The sequence below is a fragment of the Ruditapes philippinarum genome, unplaced genomic scaffold, assembly GCF_026571515.1.
Source record: "Ruditapes philippinarum isolate M1 unplaced genomic scaffold, ASM2657151v2 ctg9521_1_1_1_1, whole genome shotgun sequence".
NCBI lineage: Eukaryota > Metazoa > Mollusca > Bivalvia > Venerida > Veneridae > Ruditapes > Ruditapes philippinarum.
The window spans coordinates 25,705-44,725 of NW_026852451.1; the positions used below are offsets into that span (position 1 = coordinate 25,705).

The 19,021-nt window shown below is 33.9% G+C and overlaps 1 protein-coding gene across 1 annotated transcript; it reads right to left on the bottom strand.

Annotated features, from left to right (window-relative positions):
- Nucleotides 1-173: 173 nt before the first annotated feature.
- On the bottom strand, nucleotides 174-13,174 carry LOC132712820 (uncharacterized). The gene is made up of 7 exons (XM_060695258.1): nucleotides 12,510-13,174; nucleotides 12,015-12,051; nucleotides 3,728-3,832; nucleotides 3,201-3,377; nucleotides 1,720-1,814; nucleotides 1,172-1,208; nucleotides 174-208 (listed from the first exon to the last, which is right to left on the bottom strand). The coding sequence occupies exons 3-7, from the start codon at nucleotides 3,753-3,755 to the stop codon at nucleotides 174-176; spliced, it is 372 nt and encodes a 123-aa protein (XP_060551241.1). The 5' UTR covers nucleotides 3,756-3,832; nucleotides 12,015-12,051; nucleotides 12,510-13,174.
- Between the last annotated feature and the right edge of the window lie 5,847 nt (nucleotides 13,175-19,021).

Sequence of the window (19,021 nt, forward strand, 5' to 3'; positions counted from 1 at the left end):
TTTAAACTTTTTGTGTATTTCAATGCTGATAAAAAATAACCTAACAGGTTAAATGCCCTATTACCATTTGAAAATACCATTCTTTACCTATAATTATTATAGTCATATTCCACTTACTAATTAATAGATATTTTATAAGCAAATACAAAATGTTTTTTGTAGAAATGTGATGTTTAAATATCTAATGTTTCGAAATATATTGACGAATCTGCAAAACAAATAAAAAATTTAAAACAGTTACAATTGCAAAAAAGGAAATTAAAATACTAGTATATCTTAAACAAAAGAGTAGAAAGAAGATACAAGTAGATTTAAACAAAGTAAATATTAAAACTCATCATTATAATAATAAATGTTTAAATATCTGAAAACTGGTATCCTCCAAGAACCGCACTTTTGGTCAAGTCCGGACAGGGTCTAGTTTCAAGCTAGCTTTATATCACATAATACAGTTGTATTCTAAAGTCAGAATGAATTAACACGATGATATTTGAGAAGAATATTATAAGCAGTGAAGGAAGTTATGAAATAGTGTTAATCTTCGGTAGTGATATTTAAAGGAATGTCAGTTTCTTTTGCCCTCTGCTCTTGTACTCTTATTTGTAGTCTATATATTTCTGCCCTGGTATATTTAGTGGTAGTTTTAGGTTTTCAGAGTTTTTACTATACAATGGTGATGATTAAAAACCTGGTTTCGTGTCATTGCTATGTTTCTTGTGTTATAAAAGCATTATGTTAATTACATTATGTTTGTTTGACTTAGTTTGGCGTCGCACCAACACAGTATAGATCATATGACGACTTTCCAGCTTTACTGGCGAGGGAAGACCTAACATGCCCTTCCGTGCATTATTTCAGGCACGGACGGGCATTTTTGTGGAACCACCGACGGATAGCTGAATAGCTCCCTCACACGATGTGGTGGGGGAGCAACTGGTTTGAAGGCATCGACCTTTATCTCTTAGTCACAGACGCCCCTTTAATACACCAAGGTTTATTTTAAAAAAGTTTTACACTGTATATGTTTACTCTAATCATTAGTATCGGTTATCCCATATAAATTCAATTTAATAAATACTTCATATTTAATTTTTTATTTTTCTTTTATTAATAAAATGTTTTAGGAAAAGGGGATTTTGACTTACAATATCAATCAATTGAAAAACTTTACCTGGTATTTGTCTTTGCTCAATGTCGCGAAGATGTACCTGCAGATTGAAATACATGAGAGTTGGACACAATTCTTTTAAAACACTGATGCAATTTCAGATAAAAAATTCAACTGTACCATGAAAACCATACGAATAATACAAATATACGTAACGTCGTTATACTTCTGAATTTAAAGGGTGATATCGATGTCAAAAAGGTATGTCAAACATTGATGTATAAATTGATCGTAATTATTCACTTCATCTATGGTTGAGTATTAACTTGAAATGCATAAAATGTAAAAAAAAAAATCCTTCTTAATCTTCTTATTGATATAAATGCAACTGAACACATACATCGAAGTTATTTATATTATTAATCAAATGACCGTCTAAAATATTCCGATGAGCTCGATCATTTACTTCGTAGTTGTCAAAGAATGCTATTTCATTGTATGAAGTCATGAATAATAGCTCCGTTATTGTTTGTATCCTGTCATTGGCGCGATGAAAAATGAAAATCCTAATTCTATAAGAAGTTATGTTAATAAAAAGAAAACAAACTTACGTAATGAGTGGTTATTGTATCCGTTCTAATTTGCAACATACTCCTTCGTAGCTGAATCGTATCAGGTGAAGGTGTCTTCCCAATTGGAGGTGCAGCTTTATAAATATTCAATTAAAGCTTTATGCTCTTAATGTTCAAATAAAAATCAAAAGCTTAAACTCTAACCAGGTATCAATGTTTAGATATTCATTTTCTTTAAATCGATTTCGATACTTAATGAAAGGAAATGAATTTAAAAAGCAAAACTACCTTAGAAAATATAATAATTTAATATATTTGAAATAGTGTACACGTAGGGATAAATAATTAGAAAACCTTATCATCATTATCGTATTCACCATTCCAAGGCTAACAGATACATTTGGGTGGTGGCGTGGCCGAGTGGTTCGCTTCGGACTAGTAACCTCAGGATTGCTGACCGTGTTGGTTCACACCCCATCAGGGTCAGCCGTTAAGTCTATGCAAAAGCCTTTTCACCCATTGCTTAGAACTGGTTGGTTCCAATAACAGATTCGAAAGTGTTTCAAAAAGCTAATGGCTTACAACACAATCGGGCTAGATTAAATAAGTATAAAGTAAAAGTGACCATACAATGATCATTGTGTAAGCAGAATAAAGGCAGTTGACAATATATTAAAATGATTCTTCTTAGATGAATTGTACGATTTAATTGTTCCTATTTCTTAAGAACAATAATTAAAGAACATTGCGACTGGCATCTCCTATTCATTGGAAACATTTCAATGTCTGTTAAGGGCGTTTTCGAGAGTTTTAATAAAGACATAGAGGCAAAACCAAAACTGTTCAATAGAATTTCTTTAAACTTGGCATGCTGCAAGAATATGATACCACAAACATGTTCAGCGAAAAGAAAATTGGGGTCACCGTTATCGTTTTTGCGTTATCTGCCCCTGAATCAGACTTTTCTACTTATTTGAGGTCATTTAAAGGGCAGATAACTTCTACATACTTAAATGAATTCCTGTTTTTACTTCTGGATTATGTTTTTTCTTTTTATTGTTGAGTACAATACATAATAACATGCAATTCCTTACATCATTTCTGTTATTTTTTTCAATGAAAATAAAGGTACTTTAAATTCTAAAAACAATACGCCATTTTTTAAAAAAATTATGCACAGGTGAAAAGAAGAAATGGAAAATTAATAAAAACGACCCACTCTAAGTTTGTTATTGAAATTTTGCATATCAACTAAAACGAAGGTAAGCTTAGTGAAATAAGAAAAAAATGTATTGTTTCCATTCATTGTAAGTAATCTGCCCTTGAATTTAACAAAATAAAACTCCATTCAAGAACAGATAACTCAAAAATGAGAACGGTTTCCCCAATTTGTTTTCGCTTAAAATGTTTCTGTTATCATATTCTAACAACATGCCAAGTTTCAAGAAATTCTATAGAACAGTTTTAATTTTGCATATATGTCTATATGAAAACTCCCGAAAACGTCTTTAAGTCACCACCTAGATCATTATCTTCAGCCTTCTGAACGTAATTCCTAGGGAGGTATCCATATCTCCCACCTGCTTCACCACGGAACCATTCATCACATTTTTCCCAAACCGTCACAATTTCTCCTGCCTTGATTTCGATTTCACTCGGCATTGTTGGTTCGTAATTGTACAAAGCTATGTATTTTTCTTTAAAAACAATGAAATATAATGAAAACTTTACTGGTGCTGTTCATAAGCCGTTGTTGTAATTTACTACATTGGTAGTTATAATTACGTTTCGTACAATTACATTCAGCAAAAAAAATCATCATTCTGATTACAAGCATGTAAATCCATTTATCAAAAAAGAAAGGTTTTGATATTCAGGAACTCTCATTCTTAATAATTTGTACATTATGTTATTGAATTGAAAATAATTTATTATCAAAACATTTATCTCAAGCCACAAACATAAATATATTCGTTGATATTTTAAGTTTTTTTCATTATCAACCTCAAGAAATATACGAATGTAACCTTGCTTTATTTGAATTTACCAGGCTTTTGTTGAGGTACCAGTATCATATCTTGGTCTGATTGTACATGAAATACACGGTCTGGGTGTGCTGCTTGATCTCGTTCTGTACTTAGAATTGGAGATCCTGTACATTAAAAAACATCATTTATTTCTTTACATTTAGCCTGGTGAATATGTGTAAAAGATCAGCAAAACTTTGGATTAAGAACAGTATATTTAGGTGTTAAAATGTTATAATTATGAAACTGCCAATGTTCTAGAGCATAGTCGGTGTTCCCGTGACCGAGTGGTTGATGTCATTGTCGTCAAACCACTTGCCCTTACTGCCGTAAACTCGTTCATGCGAGGAAAATATCCAGCTAGCCTACGAACGTTGGTTGTTCTATTCAGATGCCGGATGTATCTGAAATACTACCAGGAAGGCCGCCTGAGGTCTAACTCTATCAAAGGTGCACACGATCTCGCTTGTAATTGCTTTTGGACCCACTACGGTTAATGTTTGGTATTGTTTATAAAAATAGGAAAACGATATCTGCTCAATAAATACAGACATGAATGAGAAATTTCAAACAAATGCAAAAATGTTGCTTGGGATTGCTTGTTGGTCATTTTGGGTCATTGTTGCTATAAATTAATAGAGAAAATATTGTTTCTGGTTAATTACTAGAGTTTTGAATGAGATATTTCAATGAAATGAGTTTCCTAGCAGCCATATGTGTAGTCTTTGCTTGGGATTGCTTGGGACTTTGTTTAGGGATTCTGATTATCTCTATTTTATTGTCACATCCGTGTTATTTGTGCAATGTGGCGGCTGTAAAAAGTCTCCCCGTACATTTAATCAATGATGTTATATTTTCGATCCTTGAACATCGTTCAGCACGACATTATTGTTGTGTATGCATGTTATATGGTACTTTAAGTTTCTTCTATTTGGCCATTTTCTACTTGGATGGTTCCAGTATTCCTACTTGAATACTGTATAATCACCCTTAGTTCATACGGCGGTTATCATGGAACCTTCAATGTGACACAGTAGTGCCATTTCATGAAAAGCGACGTATTGTCCCCAAGTAAAAGAATGTGTGTGCCCTAAACGAGAAAGCAATGGACGGAACTAAATAAAATGGAGTTTTGAAAGGGGATCTAATGTTAGGGAGCCTGCATATCACAGACAAGACGTCAAAAGACAAATACAAAAAGCAAGCAACATATCCAAAGGGTGATTATACAGTATTCATGTTGGAATACTGCAACCACCCAAATTGAAAAAGGCCAAATACAAGAACTAAAAATACCATCTAAGATGTATACACAACAATAAAATAGAGAAATACATAATCTCTAAAGAAAGCCCAACACAACAAAATTGAAAATGTTGCAGACTCGGTTTGATTGAGTCTGTTCATGGACGGTACTGCAAAGTGCAAGTTACCGTCCACGCCCCCTAGCATCGGCTTAAGCAGAATTCAACATTTAAACACGAAAAATGGTAAAATTTGAATTTACAGACATCCGCAGTTGTGTTCATGCGGCAATTATCATGGAACCTTCAAAGTGACATAGTAGTGCCATTCCATGAAAAGCGGCTTATGGTCCCCAAGTAAAAGAATGCGTGTGCCCTAAACGAGGAAACAATGGGCGGAACTAAATAAAATGGAATTTTGAAAGGGGATCTGAGGTTATGAAGTCTGCATACTATGATACAATGTATGTTTATACGTTACAATAACAAAACATTGTGATAATTAACACTAGCTTAAGTAAGACCTAATCTGAGACAGCCAAACTCTTGTCTCAATATATTCAAGATCAATCTCAAATCTCAATATAATATTTATCTCACGGAAATTTAATGGAAGGCAAACTAAGAAAAATCTTAATCTAAATTTTTGAGTTGAGAAGAATCTCAGAAATAGTGGAGGACCTCACTGTAGACGAGTTTTTTCCTTCCTTATAAAGCAGCTTTCTCGGATTTTGATTTCGGGAGCAATCGAGAGGATATTTTTGTCTGAAGAAGTCATTTTCTATGATAAGTCACACTTTGCTTAACAATCGCTTGACAGGATAATTCCTTAAGCTTTTTAAATCTCTAAAACCCCTGTCACACTCGGACGGCGTTCTCACGGCGTCCAATGAAACTTCAGAACGCCGAGGTAAGCGCAGTAAGATCGCAAACATCGCCGCAGCATCGCCGTAGCATCGTAGTGGCATCGCATAGAACGCCGACCGACGGCGCGCATTTTGAACATGTTCAAAACAAACGCCGTCACTCGGCGTTCTACAATGAGCTCAGTGGAATCGCAGCAAGGACGCCGTAGCAACTCAGTAACATCTTCTACAACGCAACAGGAGCGCCGTGAAAGCGCAAAAGGAACACCGAATGAACGCGGTGATTATCCACGGCGCTTGTATGGAGTTTGTGCGGCGTCCTTACCGCGCTAATACTGCGTGTGCACGGCGCTTTTACAGAGCTTTACGATTTCAATGCAGTGTGAATGCCGTAAGGGCGCCGTATAAGCGCCATAAAAGCGCAGTGAAAGCGCAAAGAACGTCGTAGAAGCGCCATCTGAACGAAGACAATCGTCAATAAAAACGCCATGGAAGCTCCGTAGCATCGCCATGTTTGCCGTGGGGACGCCGTGAAGACTCCATGAAGTCTTCATGTCATCAAAAATATCACATTTTTCATTGCGATCTCGCGGCGCTTTGTTACATTTTACAACGCCGTGCAAACGTAGTGAAAGCGCAGTCTAGTGTGACAGGGCCTTTACCACTGAAGTATATTACATGCAAAACAATGACGCTATACTAGTAATAAAAGACAACTAACAATTATACATTTTTCATATTTTATTATCATAAACTGACATTTTGATAATAGTAATGATACGATAACCCTTCAATAGCCATATGGAAAAGACACATTACCATCTCTCACTGTGGTATATGATATGCAAAACAATCACGTTATAGTAGTGATAAAAGACAACAAACAATAACAAATTATTCATATTTTATTATCATAAAAGTGATTTTTTGATAACAGCAATAGCTCTTCAATAGCCATATGGAAAAGACACACAACCATCTCTCACTCTCTTATCAAATACAGTCCTTTACTGTTGTGTTTGGGTCAGTGTTAAAAATTTAGCTTGATCACGGTCTCTATATATTTTATGGTAATCTGTTACGGTTACAATTTCATTTGAAGGGCTTCTAACCATACTTCTGATCGTTCCAAATCTAATTGTTTTGTTTTTTTGTTTTTAGCTCGACTTTTTTTTTTCAAAAAAAAAGTAGAGGTATTGCTATAGTCGCAGCGGCGTTACCGTTGCCGTTCGCAAACTTGTACTTGGATCATAACTTTTTTATTTCTTGGTGTATTGTCTTCATACTTGGCCACAACAACGCTTGGGAAAGACCTTTCAGTTGACCACACTTACCTTGACCTTCATCCATAAATTATCTTGACCTTCAAGGTTAAAAGTCCAATTTTTGCTTGTTCAAGCTGTTATTGGCTGTAACTTTGTTATTTTGTTAGGATTGTCTTAAAACGTGGACATAATAATCTTTAAGGATATCCCTTAACAATAACTAGACAGACCATGACCTTCACTCATAAATGACCTTGACTTTGAAGCTCAAATTATTGAAAATTTCATTTTTTTTGCTATTTTTTGCTGTAACTTTGTTATTTTTAAATGGATTGTCTTCAAACTTGAACATAATAATCTTCAAGGAAAACCCTTAAAAACAACAAGACAGACGTAATACCACCATGTTACACCACCACGTTACACCACCGCGTGACATCACGTGTCACCACCACGTGATACCACATGACACCACCACATGATTCCACCACATGTCACCACCACGTGACATCACGTGTCACCAACACGTGTCACTGTCATCACAACGTGTCACCACCACCACCACGTGTCACCACCTCCACATGTCATCGCCAAGTGTCAACACCACTACGTGTCACCATTTGCCACTACCACGTGTCACTACCACGTCTCACCACCACGTGACACCATGTGTATCTTTTTATAGAATTTTCTATTTATAGAATTGCATGTTTCTATTTATAGAATTGCGTGTTTCTATTTATAGAATTATCTATTTATAGAAATGTGTGTTGTTTACCATGCAATGAATTATATTACCAGTTTCATCTTGGTGTTTAAATTTGTAGACAAAACCTTTTAGGCCACTTGTCACGAATATTTCGATTCTATTTCCAGGTATTTCATCAAAAAGATCGCCCAGATAATCACCTAGGGAGGTTTTCGTGTCCGCTCCATAAATCCTATACCAATTGAAAGGATTTTCTTCAAACTTTGCTCAAATGTTCACCTCACGAGGGAATGTGCAGAACCCATAATGCCCAGGTGTCAGGTAAAGGTCACAATTGAAGGTCAAATATCAAGGCAATATGTTGTGTCCGCTCTGTAAGTCCTACACTTATTTAAGGATTTTCTTCAATCTTGGCTCAAATGATCACCTAAACAAGGCTATGTGCAGAACCCATGTCACCCTTAGGCCGGCTCAAAAATTGATTTAGAAAATATTCTTAAATTTCAACATGTATTAATATATTTCTGAAACTAGAAAAGGTATTTGCTTGAAACTTAACACATATATGAAGTGTTACAATTTAGATATGCATGTCAAGTTTCATAACTCTGTATTGCATTTTAACAAAGTTATGCTGCTTTTTAAGACTTCAAATTTACATACAATCAAATATTAGACAATATGTCTTGTCCGCTCTATAAATCCTATACTAATGGAAGAATTTTCTTTAAACTTTACTTAAATGTTCACCTCAACAAGGTTATGTGCAGAATCTATCTTCCCCTTGTGCCAGCTTAAGGTCGAGGCCACACATGAAGGTCAAAAATTGACTTAGAAAATGTTCTGAAATTTTAACATGTACTTGAATATTTCTAAAACTAAAAAAGATAATCATTTGAAACTTCAAAAATATACAAAGTGTCGCAAGTAAGATATGCATGTCAAGTTTCATAACTAAAAAAAGTGGAGGGGGATAACTTTGTATTGTATTTTGACAAAATTAAGTCCATTTTTATGTCTTTAAATTTATTAACTATAATATTTCTTAAGCCAGAACAGATATTAACTTGAAACTTAAACTTTATATGAATGGTTACAAGCAAAAATAGAGTGAAATAAGAATCCCTAAAGAAAACCCAAAACGGCAAAATTTTAAAATTGCATCGGTTTATGACCTGTTCAGGCGTACTTTATTTCAAAAAACCGTTCCGCCCCCTACACCAGCTTACAGATTCAAAAATTTCTAATCTAAAATTAGAATTTTGAAACATCCGCAGATAAAAAGTCAGATGACGAAAATTCTACAATTCCATTGAATTATGACACAAGTTATGCCCCTTTTAGGCTTAGAAAATGTTCTGATATAACCATTTATACTTGAATGTTTCTGAAACTAGAACAGAAATTCACTTGAAAGTATATAATATATGAAGAGTCACAAGTATGCTCAGTATGCAAAGTTTTTCCACTCTTAATTACATTTTGACATAATTATGCTATTTTCTTAACTTCGCTGCATTTGTAAGTTTTAGTACATTGGGAAAATAAAAGGTTATTTTTAACTGTTTCGAACAAGATTTGACAATATACTTATACTATTGCCTGTACAATTTGTCTTGTTTTCTTCAGAGATAATTTCCTTTTATGTACCACTAAAGTTATTCCTTTAACCACCTTTTAAAGTCGTCTTCTATCAAGGACATTAGCGGGGGTATGAATTGCATTCAGCGATAGTTCTAGTTCATAATACTGTTGAATGTTTATATTCTTTGTTCTTCAGTGATACACCATTTTGTCCAACCACTTTGTTCTTGTTTGATTTTAAGAATTAATTTATATATCGAGTGAAATGACCCACTTCGTTAGTAATAGAATCATTTTGAGAGATGTTTTCGAAATGCCAGACCTCATAGATTGAATCCAATATGTAACCTTTATCAATGGCTTTTTTAACTTCGTCTGTGACCCAAGAACCTATAAAAAAATCTTTCTTTGTTCGTATGCAGACATTTTGTCTGTTTGTAAGTTTCAGCGCATGTTTTACACAAAGCAAATAGTAATTTTCCGTTCATTTTTAATGGCAGCACAGGTATAAATAAATCTTGTGCGGGAATAAAAAAACAAGAATAAAGATCAACAAGGCAAAGGCAACGCTCAGGACGCGGCCCCCGACACACTCATATAACTTTACATTTGATAAACCCCTTGTATTAATCAATTTCGGCAAACTTTTCTGTATTAATGTTAGGATGACCGAAGGGATTTTTTCCTGTCTTATTGATAAATGGATAAAGGAATGAAACATCATAATATTGTATATTTTCTTCATCATTGGCTTCTTTGTAAAGGGTGAATGCATCTGTTTGACAGACACCCCCTGACCCCCTCCAAAAAAGCCTCTCTAGGTTGTAAGGTAGTTGCCATATCAAGCTGTTCTATAAAAGTCCTCATCTCACTGTTTCCTTTTAATTGTTTCTCAAACTCAGATTCCCAGATAGATACATACGCATAACCAAGCTCTTCTATATATGTCTATTTAGTCAAAGTATTTTGATAAAGCTCACTTATGGTAAGTTTACTGACAGGTTTCATTGTATTTCTTGAATATTGGTTAGAATTCCTATGCCAAAAGTCACCATGAAATTCAACTTGGCTAAGTTAATGTTCAATTTGTTCTGGGGAGAATTTGGTCAAAGACTAAACAAAAATTAAGTAGAATTTATCGATGATCCTGCCTGTACTTTTGAAAAACTGACAAGCGACAGGGAAGAAGTAACAGCAGTAAGCTTTGTTTCTAATGACATGGTAGAAATACGCTGGAAATACAGGTGTATTTGTAAATCCTTCTGGGAAAACAATTATTGTCATAGCTGCTTACACAACAGCTCAAGCCAGACTCAAATTTTACTCTTACTTTAAAAATTTAGGTGCGCGTGCATTGTATGCAGATACCAAATCTGTCGTATTTTCCTCAAAATCTAGAGACTGGGTGCCCTCCCTAGGTAAATTTTTTTTTCGATCTTACTGACAAAAAACCTGGAAATCAAATCGAAACATTTGTGACAAGTGGCCCAAAAAAAGTTATGCCTACGAATTAAAAGATCCAGATGAAACTGGTAATATAACTCATTGCAAGGTAAAGTGTATCACCCTTAACTTTAAAAACAAAATTACAATAAACTTTGGAACAATCAAAGATATGGTTGAAACCTTCAAATGAAATTGTAACCATAACAGATTTCCATAAAATATGCAGAGACCGTGATCAAGCTAAACATTTAACCATCTGAACCAAACAAAACAGTAAAGGATTGTATTTGATAAGAGGGTGAGAGATGGTTGTGTGTCTTTTCCATATGGCTATTGAAGAGCTATTGCTGTTATCAAAATATCACTTTTATGATAATAAAATATGAATAATTTGTTATTGTTTGTTGTCTTTTATCACTACTATAACGTGTTTGTAATGTATATCATATACCACAGTGGTGAGAGATTTAAAAAAGCTATAGGATTGATCCTGTAAAGCAATTTTTAAGCAAAGTATGACTTATTAAAAAAAGACCTTTCTAGACTAACATATCCTCTCGAAAATTGACTGGTTCCAAAATCAAAATCAAAGATGGCTGCTTTATATAGACAAAAAAAGGAAAAGCACTCGTCCAGAGTGGGGTCCTCCACTACTCTCCGATTTGAGCTGAGTTTCTGACCTGGGCTTTTGCACGATTTTTTGTAGTGTTGATTGTAGTGCCTTGGAATGCATAGTTGAAGTTTTAGGTTTTCAGAGTTTTGTATGTAAAATGGCAATAATTGGAAACCTTGTGGCATTGTCATATTTTTTGATTGATAACAAAACACTATGTTTATACCCTTATGTTTGTTACATTGGGGTTAACGTCGCATGTAGGTCATATGGCGACTTTCCAGCTTTAGCGTTGTGTTATAGCCCCGGCTGTCCGTCTGTGCATTATTTCTGACACGAATGGGGAATTGAGAATAACCACCGAAACTAATTTGATCGCTTCCTCACATGAAAGAGTGAAAGGATCCCAGTCGGGAATTGAAAATACAACGTTTAGGGGTAAGTAGTTCGAAGTCAACGACATTACCTCAACATTAACTCGGCCACAGGCCCTTTAAATACATTATCACTCGTAAACAATAATATAGATTTAATGAATACTTCTGAAAAAAAAGCGATTGTGAATCAATTGAAATTTTACCTGGTTTTTGTGTTTGCTCAATTTCTCGAAACTGTACCTACAAAATTGAAATGATTTGGACACACTTTTGAAAGAAATTTCCATGTAAATTTGACAATCTATGAATAATGGAAGTGCAAATATTCAATTTAAAAAAGGTGATATTGATGTGAAAAATAATTGGTATGTAAATTGATCGTATTTATTTAATGAAAATATGGTAGGTATCAACTTGAAACTAAACACTTGCATAGTTAGTCATATATTAGCTAGTATAAGATTCCGATCAACAACTTAATTGTTGTCAAAAAATTATACAACATTGTATGAAGTAAAAGTTATGCCCATTAACTCCTGGAAAAATCATATCACATATCCAAATTGGAACAAATATATAAAAGTTCTGTTATCATTGTTTCCTATACTTACACCGAAAAGCCGAGGGGATGATAAATGCAAAATCTTATTATATTACAAGTTATAAAAAAAAATAACGTACGTGAATACTGTAGTTACCGTATCATAATCATAATTTTGATGCCATGTGTTCCTTCGTCGTCGTCGTATGGTTCCAGGCGATGGTTTATTTGCAATCGGAGGTGCAGCTTTATAAAATATGTTGTTAATATAAATAATGCTCTTACTTTTTTGAATCAAAGTCAATTGCTTTGAATATAACGAGGTTTCAATTTAGAGATTTTCTTTTTGAATAAATTTCAATATGTTTCAAAAGGAAACAAAGTTGATACTTTGGATAAAAAAAAAAATCAAAAGATTTCAAAGAGTGACTTAGGAACGAAAATAAACAAGAGGGCCATGATGGTCCTGAGTCGCTCATTAGGAACAATTTCTTTTCAGAGTTTAAAATTATCCATAATTGTCAATATTTTCTGATATCTAATTTGAGCATTGAATATGTTTAAACATTAATTTGAAGAAATGCAATGACTTGGGCATTTACGCTTTAGCTTAAACGGCACCAATCAAATTAATATGAGCAAACTTGATAAAAGACTACGTAATACTGCTACAAAATTTGGTGATCATCTATCAATAATTTCAGTAGGAAATGTTCAAAGATTTTTATATTTTTGGCTTTAGTGGCCCCTGAAAGGGGCCAATCAAATTAATATGAACAAACTTGATAAAAGCGTACCTAAGAATGCACCAGGCAACGTTTGGTGATCATCCATCAATTAGTTCTGTAGAAAAAGACGTTTAAAGGTATTTCTTTTTTAGCTTTAGCGGCTCCTAAAAGGGGCCAATCAAATTAACATGATCAAAATTGATAAAAGCCTACCAAAAAATGCTACAGACAAAAATTGGTAATTATACATCATTTAGTTATATAAAAGAAGATGTTTAAAGGTTTTCCTATTTTTAGCTCTAGAGACCCCTAAAAGGGGCCAATCAAATTTATATGATCAATCTGATAAAAGACTACCCAGAATACTACAGACAAAGGTTGGTGATCATCCATTTATTAGTTCTGTAGAAATAGATGTTTAGAGGTAGTTCTATTTTTCAGCTTAAGCGACACCTAAAAGGGGCCAATCAAATTAATATGAGCAAACTTGATAAAAGACTACCTAAGAATTGTACAGACAGACAAAGTTTGGTGATTATCCATCGATTAGTTCTGTAGTAGAAGTGTTTAAAGGTTTAAAGGGGCCGATTGAAATGGCATAAGCAAATGCAAGTGTGACTGCCAAAATGATGCTACAGACCAAATTTGAAGTCAGGGAAGAAGACGACTGTTGACGCATGACGACGGACGTGGACCGGACGACGGACGTCGGAGGATCCCCCTTTGATACTTATAGTTTTCCCTGAGCCTTCGACTTTGGTGAGCTAGAAACATATCAACGCCATCGTATTAATCGGTTCAAAAGAGTATAGTTAATTTAAAGTATTCATTATGTAAACAGGATAAATGGAGATCGCATTACAGCAAAATGACTTATTTACTTAAACCTATTTATTAGAACAATTACTAAACTAAAATTGTCACAAGTGACGAATTACTCCGACACGCGCTTGTCAGAAAAATGTTGTTTTTTTTGTTAATGATTTTTCACATAGGGAGAGGAGAATGCGAAAGTTAATAGAGTTTTTTTCAAACGTTTTTGAATTATGTGTCCTACATCAATAAGAGAAATTAAAGTTTTTGAAGCTTTCCTGACTCCTTTTAATGGCAAAACGTTATGTTTCTCTGAGATTTCTGCACTTCAACTTAATGAATATATACAACTTCATAGCTTCATTTTGATACCTTTCATAGTTCTAAAGTTATGTCCTGGACAAATTTCAAAGTGTGAAAAGGAACAAAGGGCTTTAATTCCAATATATGGGAAGACAGTGTTATGGTTCTTTTGTACTGAACTTCTTCACAATAAGATATTTCTGCCTACAAATTTATTGTAAATATCCGTTGTTATTAGAGAGTTATTTCACGGACAAAGCTCAAAGTGTAAAAATAAACACAGGGAAAACTACAAAGTTAGACTAGGCAGTGTAACGGGTTTTTTTGCACTGCACTTTTTCTGAATGAGATCTATCCATCTACAAAGTTTCTTGATTATACCCCTTGTCGTTTTAGAGCTATGTGCCTGACAAAGTTTAAAGTGTTTAAAGCAAAGGGCAATATCCCTAAAATTAGGCAAGGCAAGGTTACAGTCCTTTCGCATTGCACCTTTACTCAATGAGATCTATCTACCTACAAAGTTTCTTGTTACGACCCCTTGTCGTTTTAGATTTATGTGCCGGGCAATGTTCAATGTGTAAAATCAAAGGGCAATTATTCTTAGATTAGGAAATGCAGAGTGACTGTGCTTTTGCACGGCACTTTTACTCAATAATATCTAGCCAGCTACATAATTTGAAGTTGATAACTATTGAAGTTGCAGATTTATGTCCTGGACAAGAAATCTGCAACTGACAAACCGCCTGACCGACCAACCGACCACCAGCTGACTCCAGTATACCCCCTAAAACTTCGTTTGTCAAGGGGTATAAAAATATTGCAACTTGCATATCCTATTCGGATCTTTGGAAAATATATCAACATCTCTTCTAGCCGCTGCATTGTGAGGCATCCTCATATCAACTTGTTCATCTTCAGTATCTGGGTTCATGCATCCTTAATATAGAGAAAAAAATCAAATTAACAAGAGCTATTACAGGATCTTAGACCTTTTAAAAACTAGGAGGAGTAAAAATGCCTGAATTATTAAAAGAATCAATTGAAATATTGTAATATTTGTATATTTATAAACACTTTATCAAGCCTGTCAGCATGTCACCATGTCAATGAAAAGAAAGAAATAAAAATATGACAAGAAGATATATTAGAAAAGATAACAATGATGAATCTGAAGTATCCATCCTTTCAGTAGCGCAGAAAGAAAGAGTAAAAAAAAATTGATTAAAACAAAGACGATTCTTTGAAAGAAAAAAAGTTATGAACCTTGTTATAGATGCTGTTAGTGATGACAAGTGACACTTAGCTTAAAATTGTTAAAATAGACCATTTTATCAAAGAATTAGAAATCTAAGAATTGTCCATTTTCGAAAAGATTGTCAGTTCAAAATTGTATTAAGGAGCTGACGCTTCATTTAATGTACATTGGCACATAATGTGTATGATTCAGCTTAAGATAAGGAACTTATATTTAAGATAAGGTATCTTTCGCAAGACAGTAAAAGGTACAGGAAAAAAACAATTGTTACGAAATATTCAAGGTTCTGATGGAGGTAGTTCTTGAAATATTGGGACAAAGAGTGATGCTTATAAAATGAGTGATGATAAGAAGAAATTTATAATTGAAAATTAAAGCTTTTCCCCACAGAAATAAAGAAGATAAATGTTAACAATCTTACACTAAATTCAGGAAAGTAATCTAGTGATATTAGTATTAAGGTTATTAATCTTATCTTTTGTGATATGATGTGGTATGAAACGTATATATCTGTTGTATTCCCTAAAGGTATAAAAAGTAAAAAATATACTGCGCTTAAACGTAAACAATAAATCTGGTTAACGCGTATAGTCATCCTTAAAATAATCCAATGACTTAACCATCAATCTACATTAAAGGTATCTATCAACGCGTATTGTGTTCAAATCGCGCGCGACTAAGACTTAATTAATATTTCTGTCGGTCATGACTTTATTAATTAATATACTGTTATCACATACTGTCCATATTGTATTGATATTGTGATATGAATGGATTATGAATTAGTTCAATACTTATCGACAAATTTTAATGCATTAAACATCATATTAAAGGGACGGATCTGTTCCCTTTAATTAATAAATGCTAATAAAGATATATATTTGCCTGACCTTTCGTTAATGTACAATGGGCCATCCAAAAATTCGTGGACTTTCTTTGTTGTGTAAAATATTTTTGAGATATTCGTTTGAAATTCTTTCACTGCTTAGAAAAATTCATAACAGGAAAGTACATGTCCTTTCAAAATGTGTTGATAATATTCTACAGGGTATGCTGATAAAATGTCAGTAAAATACACGTTGAGTGCAAGAAATATTTTTTTAAAAGTTTACGAATTTTTGGATAACCCCTCGTACCTACACAATCGTGAATATTGAGGAAAAAACTGCGCGATGTTTCGAACAAAGTTTTATTTACTTTTGTCTAATTGAACGCTGTAGCTGGTTTTGATAGAAGGAGATGTGGTTTTGATAGATTGTGATGTCGTTTTGATAGATGGTAATGTCGTTTTTATATATTTTGATGTTGTCTTGGTACATGGCGATGCCCATTTCATGTACATGTATTCTGATGTCGTTTAAATGTATGGTTATGTGATTTTTATGTATCGTGATGTCCTTTTCAAATATGATGATGTGATTTTGATAGATGGTAAAGTGGTTTTGGTAAATGATGATGTAACTTGGATAAATGATGCTCAATTGTTTAGTTTCTATATACATGTGTATAGTGATACTATTTGTTTATTGTTCTATAATATTAATTACGATTAATGTTGACTGTTTATAGTAGTCTGGAAGTTACCCGGATCTGTTTGATGATTGCAAAACTATTCTGATACCGCAAAAACTGAAGGCAATTTTTGTCGTCAGTTTGGAAAAATTCTTTCAGTCCACTTAGGGCATTGGAGATATTAACCCTTGAATAAAAATGATGTTGCGTCAAGTCAAAGCAGGATCAACGTCTTTAATTAATCAACACAGCGCATATTGATAGATTATGTAACATCTAACTGCACAATACCGGAACGAATTTGGACAAGTAGATAGCGTTGCAGTTGAGTCAAAAAGGAGTTCAAAAGCTGCGTACGAGTCCAAATTTATAAACAAATTGTATATGCTACATATAAATAAGCTGTTTATTCTACATCTATTTTCGATTTTGAAGTTCTTCCAGCACATTCAATTATGAAAATTTAGCAATTCTTAAAAAGGTACTGGTGGGTCGGCAATTTTTCATTATCCCTCGTGTACAGAATCAATCTTACCGGGTCTGCAATTTTCATTTAGATTTGCTGTGATCTATGCTTCCGAAGAATCAAAATTTCTGTTACTTGAAGTTCTGTTCTTTCCAGTACCGTCCATGAACAAGTTTAATCAAACCGAACATGCAATATTTTTAAATTTGCCGTTTCGTGCGTTATACAGGGATTCTTTTTTCAGACATTCAGGTTTCGTAACGTCCCTTTTCAAAATTCTATGTCGTTTTGTTCGCCTATTGTTTTCTTAATTAGGACATTAGCATTTGTTTATTGAAGGACCATACGCGACTTTTCATAGATAGCATTAATGTGTCACATTGAAGGTTCCATTATCATTACTGTATGAAAACATCTGCGGATGTCTCTAAAATAGAGAAAAACTGAATCCCTAAAGAAAGCCCAACAAGGCAAAATTGTAAATGTTGCAGGCTTGGTTTGATTAAACTTGTTCATGGACGGTACTGGAAAGTGCAGGTCACCACCCGCGCCCCTCGGCACGGGATTAGATTAAGCAGAATTCAACATTTAATCACGGAAATTGTTTAACTTTGAATTTATAAACATCCGCAGATGGATTCATATGGCGGTTATACTGGAAATGTGACACGTTAGTGCCATTCTATGAATAGCGGCATATGGTCTCAAAATAAACATCGCGTGTGCCCCTAACGAGAAAACAATGGACGAAACTAAATAAAATGGAATTTTGAAAAGGGGTAGAGAAGTTATAAATTCTTAATTCAAAATTTCACCATTGCATTTTAAAATGTTGAATTCTGCTTACGCTAATGCTTAACAAAAGCTTTTATTTTTTCTTTACCGCCCAGGTTCAATCAAATCGAGCCTGTAACATCATCAATTTTGCCGTTTTAAGCATTGTCTACAGATACTATCATTTTCTGTTTTATCATTGTTCCATAAATATCGCTTTTTAAGGAATATTTAGTTCCTTCATTTACTTTTTCCCTAGTTAGGTGGTTCCAATATTTCTACTTTGATACTGTATGATCACGCTAAGAATATGATGCCTGCTTTTAACGTTGTCTTTTGACAGCTCGTCTATGATATATTAGCTTCATAACCTCAGACCCCCTTTCAAAATTCCATTTTATTATGTTCCGCCAAATAATTTTTTTTATTTAGAACAAAAGCATTCTTTCAATTGAAAACAAAACGACCCTTTGCATGGAATGACATTAACGTCCAATGAAGGCTCTAAGATTACCGCATTATGAAAACATCTGCGGATATTTCTGAATTGTTTGAGTATTGAATTCTGCTCAAGCCGATGCATGGGGAGTGGGCGGTAGCTTGCATTTACCACTACCGTCCATGGTTAGATTAAATCATACCTAGCTTGCGCATTTAATTTTACAGTTAAGGCGTATTTACGAACTCCAGCGTCTAATATGGAAGTATATTGGATGGACACGCGGTTAAATTTTAAACAATGATGGAATGTTAATGATTAATACAAAGTTATATATCTTATCGATATATTTATATATGCTATGTGTATGTGCTGGGAT